At 47.1% G+C, this 15,062-nt stretch overlaps 1 protein-coding gene across 1 annotated transcript; it reads left to right on the top strand.

Moving 5' to 3' along the window:
- The first annotated feature begins 10,067 nt into the window (after positions 1-10,067).
- Positions 10,068-13,638, top strand: LOC102927485 (coiled-coil domain-containing protein 121-like). The gene has a single exon (XM_006974173.4). The coding sequence runs from the start codon at positions 10,333-10,335 to the stop codon at positions 11,299-11,301; it is 969 nt and encodes a 322-aa protein (XP_006974235.3). The 5' UTR covers positions 10,068-10,332; the 3' UTR covers positions 11,302-13,638.
- The last annotated feature ends 1,424 nt before the right edge of the window (positions 13,639-15,062 follow it).

Here is a 15,062-nt window from a genome sequence, read left to right as displayed (position 1 = left end):
GTTATAAAAACAAACACCATGGTTTCTGAAGCCGTGCTCTACGAACAGGCTGTGCAAGCCATTACAGCAACAGGGGGGTGGCTATGTGTGTCGCAGCCACCCATCACCTCGACAGGGATCCCCCAGGAGAGCAGGGCATTTCAGACAGGCCTCTGAGAATGGGTGCTACCGTGTAAGATGGAATGGGGGGGATAGGATCTGCCTGACCAGACAGAGAGCATGCCTGCAAGCCCCTGAGATTCCCAAGGGAGTTCCTGGTAGCTGGCTTATCCATCTTTGTCCATGCACGTCCACATCCATCATCCTCAGTTTCTCCATCTTTATTGGATTTGCTGCCACATTGAAGAATATGTGGCTAAATATTCTTTGTCACCTAACATTTGGTATCATATATCTTTCCTTCACTTCCTTCCTCCTTTGATTTTCAATTTCCGCTTCTCTTTCATCAGAAATCGTAACTATTTTATCTAGTTGTCCAGGGTAGAAAAAGACCGAGTTTCTGAAACTTAGCAAAGCTAAAACATGCTTCCCCCAACAACTGTTATCTTCAAAATTTCTATTATCAACCCAAGACAGAGCCTTCCAAATTGTGCTTTAATAAAATTAATTTCATGTAGGATTCTCACCTCAAAATAGAACAGAGAGCTATACCATATAAGCAACTATATTACATTAAAAAAATTTATATTCAGATCTGGAGAGATGGCTCAGCAGTTAAGAGTTACTGCAGAGGATCCAGGTTCAGCTCCCAGCACCCATCAGGTGGCTAACAACCACTTGTAACTCCAGTTCCTGGGAATCCAAAAACCTCTCTAGCATCCTTAGGCACCTGCATGTACTTGGTATGCATAAACCCACGCAGGCACACGCATATAAATAAATTTTTTTAATCCATAACAGCAACGTGATTTCCCCCAACTACGTAGAACGTTTTGTTACTCATCATGACCATGTGTCTTCAGCTCTCTGATCACAACCTCATGCTCTTGTCAGCCATGTTGTTCAGAGGAAACTCTCCATGTTTATGTTTTCCTCAGCCCAGGTGTGAATTCTCTGTGTCATTCTCTCCATCCACAAAACAGACTGAGCCAATCTTCACTCTCATTATAAAAGTACAGAATAAATAAATGAATGTTTTAAGTAAAGGAAGGGAACTAGAGACAGACAGACAGACAGTCATGCAGAGACACACAGAAAGACAGATTGATTCAGCTTGAATTCAATCCACATTACTTTCATTTATTAGCAGGACTGTTGCTGCAGACATCTCTGGCCAGACCCGGTGATGTCTGGGGCATGCTTCCGGTGTGCCAGAAAGAGTCCTACTCAGATTCCCATTCTGTACCAGGTTATTCTCGTGGGTACAGAAAAATGAATGAAAAAGAAAATTGAGGCTTTGATTGAGGAAGCAGAAACATCCTCTGCTGAGCTGCAATCTAGACAGAATGAATTCGTCTCCACACAATCCACACTCATTAGGAGTGAATCAAGCCATTTAACCACTAAGCGCTTTATTTAATCTCTGCTCAAGAAGAGGATGAAAAAACAAATTTCAAAAGCGAGTGTCCTCTTGTCTCCATTACTCATCATTTCTAGAGCAGCTCTCTACATCTCTACATCCAGCGGCCGCTGCTTAGAGTGACATTTTAATGGCTCTTCACTCAGGCAGTTTTGTTTGGCATGATGGGAGTCAGTTGGGTTCAGACAATCTGGCTCTGTAATGGCATGAGACTCGGCCAGGTCTCAGAGGACATGAGGGGCTAAGTGTCTCTCCAAAGCTGGGCCAAAAAGACATTCGGGTCTCCTGCTTGTAATCCCGTGCCCTCCATTAACCAACCCGTTAGTGCTGTTTGCTCTGTCACTGCATAGAGAACATGATGGCTGGCCTTGAACTCTGATCCGCCTGCTTCTGCCTCCCGAGAGCTGGGATTAAAGGCGTGTGCCACCACTGCCCAAGTGAGTTCCAGGGCAGCCAAGGTTACACAGAGAAACCCTGTTTCAGGAAAGAAAGAAAGGGAGGGAGGGAGGGAGGGAGGGAGGGAGGGAGGGAGGGAGGGAGGGAGGGAAAATGATGGCACCCTGACTTGATATCAAGTCTGGGAGAGAAGAAGGGATTGGTGAGGTGCAGAGCAAGGTGAAGGTCCAGTGTGTGGCAGGGACTACAGCATGGTCCACACACTGCTGGTTTTCATCGATTCATTCACTCTTACATCAACAAGTAGTTATCAAGGGCTTATTGAAAAATAGACTACATCAAGATTAGAGTGAGAGCCAAAAATGGGAACATCACCCCAGGGAACAGGTGACCCAGGACAGAGAGGCTGAGAGAGTACCCCAAATGATGACTGTCAGAGTGTGGACTTTAAATGGCTCTTAAATGCTCGGTCCCCAGCCGGAGATACTGCTGGGAGGTGGGGGTCTAATGGGAGGTCTTTAGGTCACTGGGCTCTACCCTCAAATGGAACCACTGGACTTTGATCTTTTCATCTTCTTTCACATTGAACCATGAAATGAACAGTCCCACTCCACTAGGCTCCCCCATGTGATGTGCTGGGCTGCCATGTGAGCAAAGGAACAGGACCAACTAACTGTCAGCGACTAAAAACTTGGACAACTGTGAAGCAAGAGAGACCTTGCCTCTCTTGAGGTAAGTTTGTCTCAGGTACTTGTTACAGTAACAGAAAGTGAAGAAGGGAGATTCCCAGAAGCAGGTGACCAAAAGATCAACCAATTGAAACCGGAGGCAGTAAGAAAGAAGAGACGACGTGTTTCGAATATTCAGTGACATGTACAACTGGGAGAGAGTTTATAGACAGGGTAGCAAGAAACGCCTTAAAAAGCAAGCAAAATAGACAGCTGTTCGCCTTAAAAACAAAAGCTACGAAAAGTTACATCACAAAGGCAATGTAAACAGCTCAGCTGTGAATGTGATGTCCATGATAATGACAATGTAAGCCTTAGGTATAGAGCAGATCAATATTGCATGAATAATACCGAGAGGCTGTGGAGGAGGGAGGTCAACCTGAGGAGCAATCAACAAAGGCTTGAATTCTCACCCAGCCCTCCACAAGGACGTCAACACACGATATCTGGAGCTGAGAATCAAGACACCATGCATGATACAAGTGTGACATTTAGAAAAATCGAGTTAAACATCCTCTTGCCAGAAAAAAAAAAAAAGTTACAGGAGCTAAAAATGGTTGCTTTGGGACTGGGAAATGAAGCGAGGGAGTAACGGAAGAAGTTTTAAAGAAAACTGCATGGAACTATTTTATTGTTTAGTTTTTTGAGACAGGGTTTCTTTGTGTAGCCCTGGCTGTCCTAGAACAAGCTCTGTAGACCAGGCTGGCCTCAAACTCACAGAGATCTGCCTGCCTTTGCCTCCCAAGTGCTGGAATTAAAGTTATGTGCCACCACACCAGGCTATGCATGGAACTATTTGACTACCTCAGTTTTATGCATATACAACATGGCTAAAAATACCTGTTAAGCAAACAAAAGCAGCTATATGTGTCTCAGTGTTGTTTTCAATCATAAGTCACAGTGCTAGATAAAATACAGAAATCACAGTTGAATTTGAGTGCTGGCTTCCCCCCCCCCTGTGTGTGTGTGTGTGTGTGTGTGTGTGTGTGTGTGATGGAACCTAGGGTCTCAGACCTACTAAGCAAGTACTCTGCTACTGAACCCTGCTGTGTATGACTGGACCTTGAACCCCATAAACATCGAGTAATTTTTAAATAGGTAATATTCCAAACACTGAATGTGATATGGTTTTATTAAAAAAACATTGATTTGAAATTCAAATTTAGTTTGCGTATTTTTATTCGCTCAGCCCGACACCCATAAATCATAGGAATATGTGTCACCAGCTATTTTGTCTACTGTATTACAGAGGCCACTTTGTAAACAGTGGGGAGATTTCTTTGGAGTCTTAGTTCCAGGATGAAGTATGTCATCTCCCAAGCAATGAATTCTTTTTCCCCTCTAAACAATCTGGACTGTGCAGAGAAATTGATCTAGACTGGAGAAATGCCATCTAAAGCTATTGTTCTGATGAAGTCTACCCCCCCCCCCCGTCCGAAATCTGGCGGAGCCACCACAAACTTGGTACTGGGACAATAAACCAAAATGGCTACATAATCCAAATGTCAAAATTAAAACACTGTCAAGAGTAAACAACAAATAAAGCCTCATGTGGGTTTCCAAGCCAACAGCCCCAGAAAAAATATTCAGAGCTGGCTGGTGTCCCTCCCCAGGGACCAAGCCTGGAGTCAACATCATTCAGAAAGCACACAAGTGTGTCTGGGAAAAAGGCCTTTCTCTTCACTTCACAAGACAAGCATTAGTCATGACACCCAGGCAGGCCACTCGTTAGGATGCTGAGATTTGCTCTTTGTCCCCGTGGAAAGAGATTATCTGTCATCAAGGAGATGCTAGCCTCAGCTTCCGGAGAAGGGAATAAATTATCCCTTACTGGGCACCCTTGCTGGCTCATTAGCATCACTGTTCTAAAGCACCGAGAGGCAGGACTCCAGAGTGAAATGAACACCCACCAAAAACCTCCTTGCCACTTGCAGGCTGACACTAGGCAGACTCTGCTTTGGAGTGATCAGCCAGCATCCATGCAGTGTGGAGTCCTCTCCCTCGCTCAACTCCCATAGGGCAGAGCAAAGAGAAGACTCTGCTCTTGCAGTACTCACAGCCACATTCTTCTGCTCTGACTTTGTCTAGTTGAGAATGGCATCAAGAAGTGTGTTGGCCTAATGGGTGTGTCTGGGAAGTGCCTTAGAAGGTACAGGGTAGGGAGTGTGAGCCCTCCCTGGAGTGAAAAGGGTATGACACCTAAAACCTGACTATCACTTACTCACGAGCTGGGTTCGCATGGAGCCAGCAGCTGCTGGGTTCTCTTCCTCATCTGCAAAATGGGTGTGACAAGCCCATCCCTCACAAACGGCACAGAGCAAGTCCCAGTTGACTGTAAACTCAACCCCTTGAGCTGGGCAACCTCTCCCCACAGCAACCCCATCATAGCACCTCCTTAGACCCACTGAGGGTCCCTAGATGACCAGATCTGAACTCGGACCAAAGATGATGGGTGGAACAACGTCGTTGTCAATCACAGTGCGAGCGTGAGATCCACAGCATGACAGGAAGTGTCCATGTGGGTGGAGCTCAACAGTGGAATTACCAATGGAGCCTGCTGGTCAGGATACCAGGAAACATCTACCTTCTAGAATGTTCCTGACAAATGTACAAAGTGGGCGCGTCCTTTCTGAATCAGTACCTAACACGTTCATGAGATCCAGAAAGGACTTGAAGATGCGGGTATTCTTGCTGAGCTCTTGGCACAAGCTCTTCCAAGACACCCGGTGGGAGGTGGTATCAGGGGTGTGATGATTAGATGAAGGTGGGGAAGAATATTTCATCCTTATGTGCCCCGAAGCAGAGGAGACAGAAAAGGGAGACTTACCCAAGGATCCCACAGTCACCCAGTTCTGTCTTACACAGTATCATACCAATACAATCACCCATGACCTGTTTCTTTGGGGCGGGACACAATGGTTCTCGGAAAAAAGACTGCCTGCTGACTTCCACAGTCATTCCTCCCTTCTGCCTTATGGATAGGATCACCAATCTTTTAAAAACTGCTTTTACAGAGAGAGTGAGAGCCTCACATGTATACCACGGCACACGTGTGGCGGTCAGAGGACTCGCAGGAGTTGATCATCTCCTTCCATAGTGTGGAATCGGGGGTGGAACCCAAGTCTCCATCCTTCAGCAATGTCACGCATGTCCACCTTTCCTTGCTGTGTAGCCAAGGGCTCGTCTGGCCAAACAGAGGGGGTCAGGAGTACCCTACAGAAACTTCCAGGCGATGTCCTTGAAAGACGGCAGGCAGGTGGCCCTTGCCACTTTCAGTCTCCTGCAGTAGGTGAGTGTGATGGTGGGAGAGCAAAAGCCTGAGTCCTTAGGACTAGCAATGGCCGTGTTTGCTTTGGATCATTCCTCAGAACTGAGTGTGTGAGAGTGTGAGAGTGTGAGAGTGTGAGAGTGTGTGTGTGTGTGTGTGTGTGTGTGTGTGTGTGTGCAGGTATGGAGGCCAGCGGTCGACATCAGGTATTTTCCTTCATTATTGTGCATCTTATTTATTTTGAGACACAGCCTCTTACTGAACATGGAGCTCACCACTTCAGCTACACTGGCGGTCAGTGAGCTCCCAGAAGCTGCCTGTCTCCACCAGCACCTGCCCCAGGCAGCCAGGCACTAAGGTCACAGATGTGTACTATTTATCTGACTTTTATGTAGGTGCTGGGAGCCTCATGCTCCGACAGGAAGTGTTTTGCCCATTAAGCCATCTCCCCAGCCCGGGACTTCCTTTTGTAAGCCAGTTTTACTATGTAGCTTCATCATACACATCTGAACCTGATCCTTCTAACAGACACATCTTCTGAACGAGAAGAACTGGACCCGTTAGAAAGAGCAGTGAAAGCAAATCAACTCCAACAGAAAAGCTCTCGGGGTGACTGCAGATGTTTTCATCCCAGACGACCAGGAAAGGAACTTTCAACCTTGTGTGCCCATTCAGAACATTCGACAAAACCCCCTTTCTTTCTGTTTTATTTCTGAAAAAGGTCCGCTGTGTGCCTGGGGGCAAACATGTTCTGCAGTTTTCTTTGAATCCTTGTAATTACCTCAGCATGAAGTCTGTCTCCATGCTCCGTGTGGCATCAGTGTCCTGTTCTGTCTCTCATGGCGAGGAGCTGCTCTAAGAGAGGCAGCCTATGCACCTGCGGCTTGCCCAGCCCATTTCCTGGCTGGTGACTGTAGCACCTTCTCTGTTACTGTCTACAGCTGATCATCTGTGCGTTCATCTCATGGCCAGAGAAATCTGCTTGTGTTGTCCTGCTGAGGCATCGTATGGTTTATCTGGGCTGTTTTTCACAGCTGGCATCTGCTAAAGCCCGACTCTGAAAGATGATTTACCACAATTATCCCAGTTATGGGCATTAGTCTGTGTCTCACATCCTGAATCTCCAGGAAATCAAGGCAGACCACAGGAAGCAGAGCTATTACCCAAGTGGGGCTTTGTGTCTTCTTATATTTAGATTTCACGGGGACAGTGATTCTAGAAGCCATGTGGCTTCACATTTCCAATACATCCAGCACAGGCTGAGTCACGACTTGGGACTATGGACTGAGGAGATATGTGTAACAGGAATCTTAACAGTTCCTATTAATAAAATCAAACCTAAGGCCAGGTATTGGGGTGAATACTGGAAGATTAGAGAGACAAAACAGGCCACAGCTTCCTCACCTCACCAGTTCCTTTGCTGATCCTGTTTCCTTTGACTGGAAGCCTCTCAGTCCTCATCCAGAATGGGTCTCAGCTGAACTGTGCTGCTCAAAGCCTAAAAGCTTAACCAGCCAAATGCTTAACCAGCCAAATGCTTCTAGTTTCTGGTCCTCACGCCTTATATACCTTTCTGCTTTCTACCACCACTCCCTGGGATTAAAGGCATGAGTCACCATGCCTGGCTGTATCCTTGAACACATTGATTTCTGCTTCTGGAATGCTAGGATTAAAGGCGTGTGCTACCACTGCCTATCCTCTAAGCTTAATATTGTGGCTGTTCTGTTCTGTCTCTGACCCCAGATAAGTTTATTAACGTGCACATTATTTTGGGGAACACAAGACCACCATAGATATGACCACTGTGCTTCTCAAACTCTCCGATGGCAAGAGTCGTTGAATTAACCCCAGGTCCCTCTTTTCTGTCTAGAACACCCAAATCAGAGCCTTGCAGGAGCAGTCTGGGAAGCCATATCTGAACAATCCTGGGGCAGTTAGGGAATTACAGATCTAGCTCTCTGCGAAGGCATATCAGTCTTGCCAAGGGAGCCAATGGGGTCAGTGGCTGTGTTACTTCTTAGAGCCTCAATGTCCTTGTCTGTAAAATGGGTATACTAGGTCTCACTTCTCCAGTGCATGCTGAAGACTACAAATACGATACGTGAAGACGCTTGGTGCTTAGTACGAGCTTAGCCAATGGCAGCCATCAGCATTATTGTGACAATGATCTTCATGAGCTCAGAAAGGTCTTATTTGTGGTCAAGGATGGAGACTTTGAATTGCATACAGGAGTCTCCGCGGGCTCCCTTAACTTTGGCACCACTGGGAACTGGGCCTGAAGAAAGAGCCCTCCTGGTGTAGACCACGTGTTTCCAGCTCACAGACAGACAGGGCAGAAGACTCGGACATTCCATGCACAGTCAAGTGTGAGGGGCTGGGCAGACCTTTTGGCCACATTAGCACCTGAGGGCTTCCTCTCTTTCCCGTGAGGAGCTTCCTAAGCATTAGGCAGATGGTTTCTTTGTGAGGGGGAGGGAGGTAATTTGAGAGTCGTCCCTTAAAGCTGCCACCATATATCCACAAACTAATTCTCTAGAATCTAGAATCTGGTTCAGAAATCTTGAAGGATGTTGTTTGTCCTGAATCATCTTAGATGGTCTCTATGGAGTTTACTGGTGCCAGGCCATTGGTGCTTGTGTGGGTCTAGTCTAAAACCCTATTAACTTTGCCTCCTCCCTCCTCCTGTAGTGAGGCCTGGACCTGGAATCGGGGCTCAGGTCTGCTTTCTCTACCCTGCTTAGACTGCCATGAGGACAAACACTGTCCCAACAGTGTCTGAACTCTAGTACTGGTTTGGACAACACTGTGACTTTTTAATAGAAGGAAATGATCATCAGAAAAGCACATGTGGCTGGGTATAAAAACCCCCACTGCACAGCCACGCCACAATGATGAGCTGGCTGTAGGGTGGGGAAGGGTATGCCGATCTCCAAACCTCTAGGCATACTGTCATTTAATCTCCAGAGCTGACCCAGGAAATGAGTGTTGGTCTGTCTGCCCCTCGGACGGATGAGAAAACAGGTATTTCTGCTAGTAACTCTGTGGAACCTTGGACACATTGCTTCACATATCACGACAATAATGCCTAACTTAAAGTCTTATCAAAATTAAAAGTATTTCAAGAAAGAGAGGGGCAGGGCTTCCTCAGTAGCTATTTTGAGAAATGAGGGTAGAGTAAAACTCACTTATCCTAAACCAGGAAGTCTTGATGTCTGGGTTCTTACTCTTCCCTCCCCCTTGGATGCGGCCTCTGGGGAATTCTTAGCTTCTATGTCTGTGGGGTTTGTTTCATGGCCAAAGTGGGGGAAATAATGTACTCTCTACCTAAAGTTTTTTAAATGATCAGATGAATTAATTTGTGATAGCATTGTGCCGCCAATAGGCCACAATCCCATGTGTTGGGGCGCAGGGCATATATTCCTCAGTTAAACAAATTACCCCAAATCACAAACCATTATATCTGAGAGATGAGACGCAGACATTTATAATAGTCCCCACTTCTTTCATGGTAGAAGATATATTTTGGGGTTCTAGAGTTATTGATAGCCTCAGGTTTCAGGAACCTGGCAACTTCATCTTCAACACACTATTAATAGTGCTACATGGTCAGTAGTACAAAGTATGCCCTGAGGATGCACATGACACAGCCTCCTAGGCCAAGGCACCTCGAAGGAATTGGAGTTAATGGTAAGACTGTGCAATGCCTGGACCCTCCAGTTCTTCGGGAACCTCCTTCCTCTCCTCCTGGCCATCCACCTGCACTCCTGGTCCCCTGTACAAAGGCAGTTTTCTAAATGCTGTCATTCTCAACAACACACAGGGAACTCAAGAAAATTCAAACAACCCACCCCAGCCCTAGGTCTCACCATTTATTCTGCAGACCCAACCCCCAGCACTGCAGAAATGAGCCTGGCTACACCCCTGCTAGTGTGTGGAGAATCCATCCTTTCCACCCTAAAGCTGAGGTGCTGGTGAAGGGCAGATCAGGGCAGATCACTGAGGCTAGGGTCAACCTGACAGGTTCTCAGAGCTCCATGCAAATGCAGCAGGGACCGCAGAGCCGGAAGAGGGCGCTGACCCCTGGAGAGGCCCGAGAAGGAGGAGCGTTGCTTCCCAGGAGGGCAATGCCAGAGGGGCCTCCCCCCACCCCGACAGGGCTGGCCAGCTTGGAGCCAGGAGCTCTGGTCTCCAAGGGAACCCCCAGAGATCAAGGCCAGCCCTGGACAGCCTCTGACGCTGCTCTGAGTGAGCCCTGCGACTTCTCGGCAGGCTGGGCGTAGCCTAGTCGCCTTGATCACCAGAGGGAGAAACCTTGGGAACGCTTGTTCAGGACGCTGTGCCTTGGAGTGCCTTGGAGTGACACCCACCACCTGGGCTTGCTCCCTTGCAGTTACCCTCCCTGACCTGGGGATTCCCGGAGCATGCTTGCCCAGAGCCCGAGAAGTACCCCTCCGCCCACACCACTCCTTACTATTTTAAATGCGTTTCTCAAGCCAAAGCTGCTAACGAGGTTGGAGAAACAGGTGAAAAGGAAGGCAGTGGTGGCGCTGAAGGAGCTGAGCCAGCAAATCCAAGAAACTAAATGCCGGCGGGAAAGGCTGCTGAAGGACGCCAGGCAGCTGCTGGAGGAAAAACACCGTGTGCAGGCCGAAAACCAGCTTTTCCTGGACTACCTGCATCAAAACAGCGAGCGGTGTGAAAAGACACGGGAGGCGCTGTGGAAGCTATATGCCCAGGAGTGTGGCGAGATACAGCGAAGGAGACAAGAGCTGGCGTCCAGATACACCCAGAGAAATGCAGCCCTTCGAGCACAGCTCCTGCAGGGCAGAAAGACCCAGGAGGACTTAAGGCAGCAGCTGCAGGCACTGAAGACCGTTTACATGGTAAAGGAGAGGCAGGACACGACAATACAGACCTTGGAGAAGGAGAAAGAGAAAATCCGAGGTGAGGCAGCGGCCAAGGACCAGGAGGCACACATCCGGTTCCTTCGGGAAAAGGCCCTGATGGAGAAGGAGCTGCAAGAGTTGGACTTGATGGAGCTGGGGCAGATCAGCACTAAGGGCCTTACGAGGAAGTACAGGGCCTTGGCGCAGGCCTGCAAGCAGGCTCATTTTGAGTTCTGTGGTAGTCTCTACAGAGAGAACCAGCAGCTACGGAAGGAGCTCCAGCAACTGAGTCAGGAGTACCGGAAGGTGGAAGCTGTGAGAATCCGGCTGGAGAAGCAGCAGCAGCTGGTGAAGGAGGAGCAGTGGTATCTAGAAGCCTTGACCAGAGGGCGGCAGCGGCTGCAGGCAGCACGTGAGCGCTACCGTGCTCATAATCCATGCCTTAAGGAACAGAGTGCTTCGAAGACCATGCTGAGCACCAAATCAAGAACAAATTCAAAGTAACGGCTACCAGAACGGATTAAAGAATTTGAGCACTTGAGATAATCTACAATCCAAAAAGTATCCTTCGTGGAGAATACAAGCGTGTTTTCAGGAAGGGGCAGTTGTGTTATCGGGCTGTGCTCCTAGCCTGGGACCTACATCCTGGCGGGCTGCCTCCCTGGGGCTGTTGCGGATTCCAGAGATTTAGAACATTTGGAAAACTTTTTAAAGAGTTGTGCCACATTTTTATAGCAGCATTTGAAATTCTCAGATTAGTTAGGAAGTGTTATTTTAGTTCCGACATACTTATTTTTTTCTTCGTGTATACGTTGTAGTCCGCGAAGTGCGGTGTATAATTCATAAGTTCTGTGTTTTTTTTGACTATTTGAAACAACTAGGAATCATATTTTCAGCTGTAGGGTTTTGTGGTTGTTGTTTGCTGAGGGGTTTGCGTTTATGATGGACTGGTCTGGGAGAATGGCCATGTATTTCAGAAATGCCCCTGCGTGGGCAAATGCAATTGGCTTTATGTTTCTCAGAAATTATCGGTAATGAAAACTTCAAAGTAACTTTCTAGAATTTTCAGCTTTAATTATATGTATAATGGATTCATTTGAAATAAGATTAAAAGGGGGATTCACTTTTCAAGGTGTCTTATCTAACTTTTAACATAGATGGTGAAATATGCACTTTGCCATTAAACAGTATTGTTAAAAACAAAACCTACCTGTGATTATTTCTTTTTTTTCTGTTTTCTTTCTGTTTTTTCAACACAGGGTTTCTCCATGTAGTTTTGGTGCCTGTCCTGGATCTCACTCTGTAGACCAGGCTGGCCTCAAACTCACAGAGATCCTCCTGGTTCTGCCTCCCAAGTGCTGAGATTAAAGGTGTGTGCCACCGCTGCCCAGTACCTGTGATTATTTCTTACTCCCCCAGCTTTATAAATGCAGTAGAAACACTACATCTATGTAGTATTTCTATGTAATATTCATTATATGTTTCATTATACTATTATCACCCTTTTGATGAGGGGATAGAACATTTATTAATGAGATGAAATAGGAAAATTATGTAAGCATCGTGATCCAGAGTTAGGCCACTACATCAAGGCTATTTTCATACAAACATTGTAATAGGCAACAGTCCGTCTAATAAACTAGACAGCTATTGAGTGGCTAATAGGTGGGTAGTGTATACAACATGGATACACTGGGCAAGGAGCATTTGTGACCTTTATGAGATGCTAGGATGGTACAAGATTTCACTGTCCTTCTCGGACACATAAAATATATAAATTGTTTCTTTCCAGAATTTTCCATTTGATCTTGGACTGAAGTTGAACACAGATAACTGAAAAATCAGGAAGAGAAGCCATGGGTAAGAGGAGTTGCCAACCCAGGTCCATCGCTCTGCTATGCTGTTTATAAAGGAGAAGCGTTCCTTACTTCATTTCTTTTCTCATGGGATAAGTATTACAAGTTCTCCTTGAGTTTAGAGGCTAACTGTAGATCTTTTTTTCCTTTGTGCCTTGAGCCATTTTTATGTTGTCTAACTAACAGGCAGGGCTGACTTAATGAGCTGCTGACAGGTTGCTTCTGGCCTCCAGAGCTGAGATAGGCAATCTTTTTCCTAACAGCCTGGAAAATACAAATAAAAGGCCTTGTGCTTCCTGTGGATTCCACGCATAACATTCCACCCCACAGGGTAAAACAGCCACAGGAAACAAAGGACGGGACCATCATGTTACAGTAAGATTGTATTTACAAGGACAGCTACACTTTACCAGTCTCTGCTCTAGGAGAATAAAGGTTTTCCCCAGCTGCTTCCTGCACCGTCTAAACACATATGTGTTGACTGTGAATATGCAGGCGTGCAAGCCAGATGTTAGCTGAAGAACTGAGATGAAAGTGAAACCACACTGGAGAGGTGCAGGTGCCTCCTCCACTCCAGGAGGTGAAGGATCCTCTTCCTTTGCTTTCTCTCTCCCCTGTCTGTGTTCTACACCAGTCAGAGAGATCTTAACCCCCTTTCCCTAACCGTGAGCTCTCCTCACACAACATACACACAGACCCATGCAAGAAACATGTGAGGCAGACACCCCCCAAGAAAAAAAGAATTCCAGACTAACACGGAAACAATGCAAGCTACTCCATATTAAACACACGCTCTTCATTCTTAGAATCCCTTTGGCTTCTTTCTCTTTAGGTTCTAGTCTCCCACCCTGCTGCTTAGCGTCCCCTTTCACCTCCTTAGGTGAATTTCTATCACCTTGTTAGGCAGAACAATTGAAGCAGCATCTCAAAGCATCCCTGTACTTCTCTGCACAGTGGCTGGGGGACCACTGCCTTCTCCTCACTCCCCCCCACCCCCGCCCCCCTGCAGGAGAAAGGGGGGCAGCCTTTCATCTGAAAGCACCCTCCCTCTCAACCCAAAGCCATTTTTGGGTTTACTTTTAAATAACATTTTTTTTCTCCCATGACAGAATTGAAAATCTTTAAGATTTTATTTTGTTTTGTTTTGTAAGCTCTGGTGTAACCAGGAAGAGAGAGTTATAAGGGAAGAGGGAGGGCCATGCTGGAGCAGTCACTCAGGAAGGCAGAGAGGCTGGCCGGCCGTGACAAGGAGTCAGCGGCAGCTGGGGCACTGTCCATTGTTTTCCATTGTATGTGGTGCCCATGGCCTCTCTTCTGGGGTGTGTTTGTGCTGGACCAGATGCTAAAGAATGGAGCCCAGAGTGCTGACAAGAACAGGCCCTGTCAACTGAATACATTTGCTGAGCAATTTCCCTGATGAGAGAATGCTATACCATTCTCAAAACAACATAAAAAAAAAAAAAAAAAAACCCTCAAAACCAAAAACAGATGCCCACTCTACTGTGTTGTCAAACACTTCGCAGCCGGAAATTACTCTGACAGAATTACTACCAGAATATTCAAGAGAGAAATATAAGGAGACGAATGTGTTCCTGTTGTGTGGACTCTCTGTTACTGTAGCAAATAACTGAGATAATCATCAATTTAGGAAGAGAAAAGGGTTGATCTGGCTCACAGTTTGGGAGCCTTTAATCTGTAACACCTTAGCCCCATTGCTTTTCAGCTTGTGGCAAAGAATTGCATCTGGGAGCCAGCAAGAGGCACAGCAAAGGTACTCTGGAGACTGAGACAGGGGAAGGAAGGGGCTGAGGTTCCTCTGTCCCTTTTAAGCCTCCCCTCCTCCCAGTGAAGAGAAGATCTCTCCAGAAAGTCCCTTGCCTCTCATAGGTCTATGGCCTAGAGACCAAGGCTTCAACACATGGCATGAGAGTTATTGTATCACTTGATGCCTGTCACGGTCTCGGCTCCAACTGAGGAAGCCTCACCTGAGGCATGGGTGAGGCATGCCTGGCCTCCGCTCACCCCGCTCCCACCCCTAGAAATGTTGCCCTGCGTGGGATTGGAAAGAAGTCTGTCCTGTTCTCTGCTTCAGCCTCCCAAGGGCAGCTCTAGCGCCCTCTGCCTTTGGTGCCTGGAGGAAGATACTAGAAGCCTTCTTCCCTGCTGAACTGAGGGTCCCCAGGGTGACAGAGCCAGGGGTAAGGCGGCTCCAGGGAGCAGAGCAGACAGTCCCCCACGACCTGTGGGCTGCACTGAGCTTCTTGACTCTAAGGGGATGCTAGGCTCTCCGCCATTGACAAAACCTGTGAGGGACCAGTCCGTCTATTTTCTGGCTCTAACATGCCTCAGATTACCTCCCCAGTCAGAGTCCCCATAGAAATTGTCCTGTTGCTTGGTTCTGATCAGAGC

The sequence above is a fragment of the Peromyscus maniculatus genome, chromosome 11 (assembly GCF_049852395.1).
Source record: "Peromyscus maniculatus bairdii isolate BWxNUB_F1_BW_parent chromosome 11, HU_Pman_BW_mat_3.1, whole genome shotgun sequence".
Taxonomy (NCBI): domain Eukaryota; kingdom Metazoa; phylum Chordata; class Mammalia; order Rodentia; family Cricetidae; genus Peromyscus; species Peromyscus maniculatus.
This window is presented reverse-complemented; position numbering and strand designations above follow the sequence as displayed.

Excerpts from the sequence above, each read along its gene's own strand:
- LOC102927485 (XM_006974173.4), top strand. The coding sequence starts at position 10,333 with ATGCTTGCCCAGAGCCCGAGAAGTACCCCTCCGCCCACACCACTCCTT.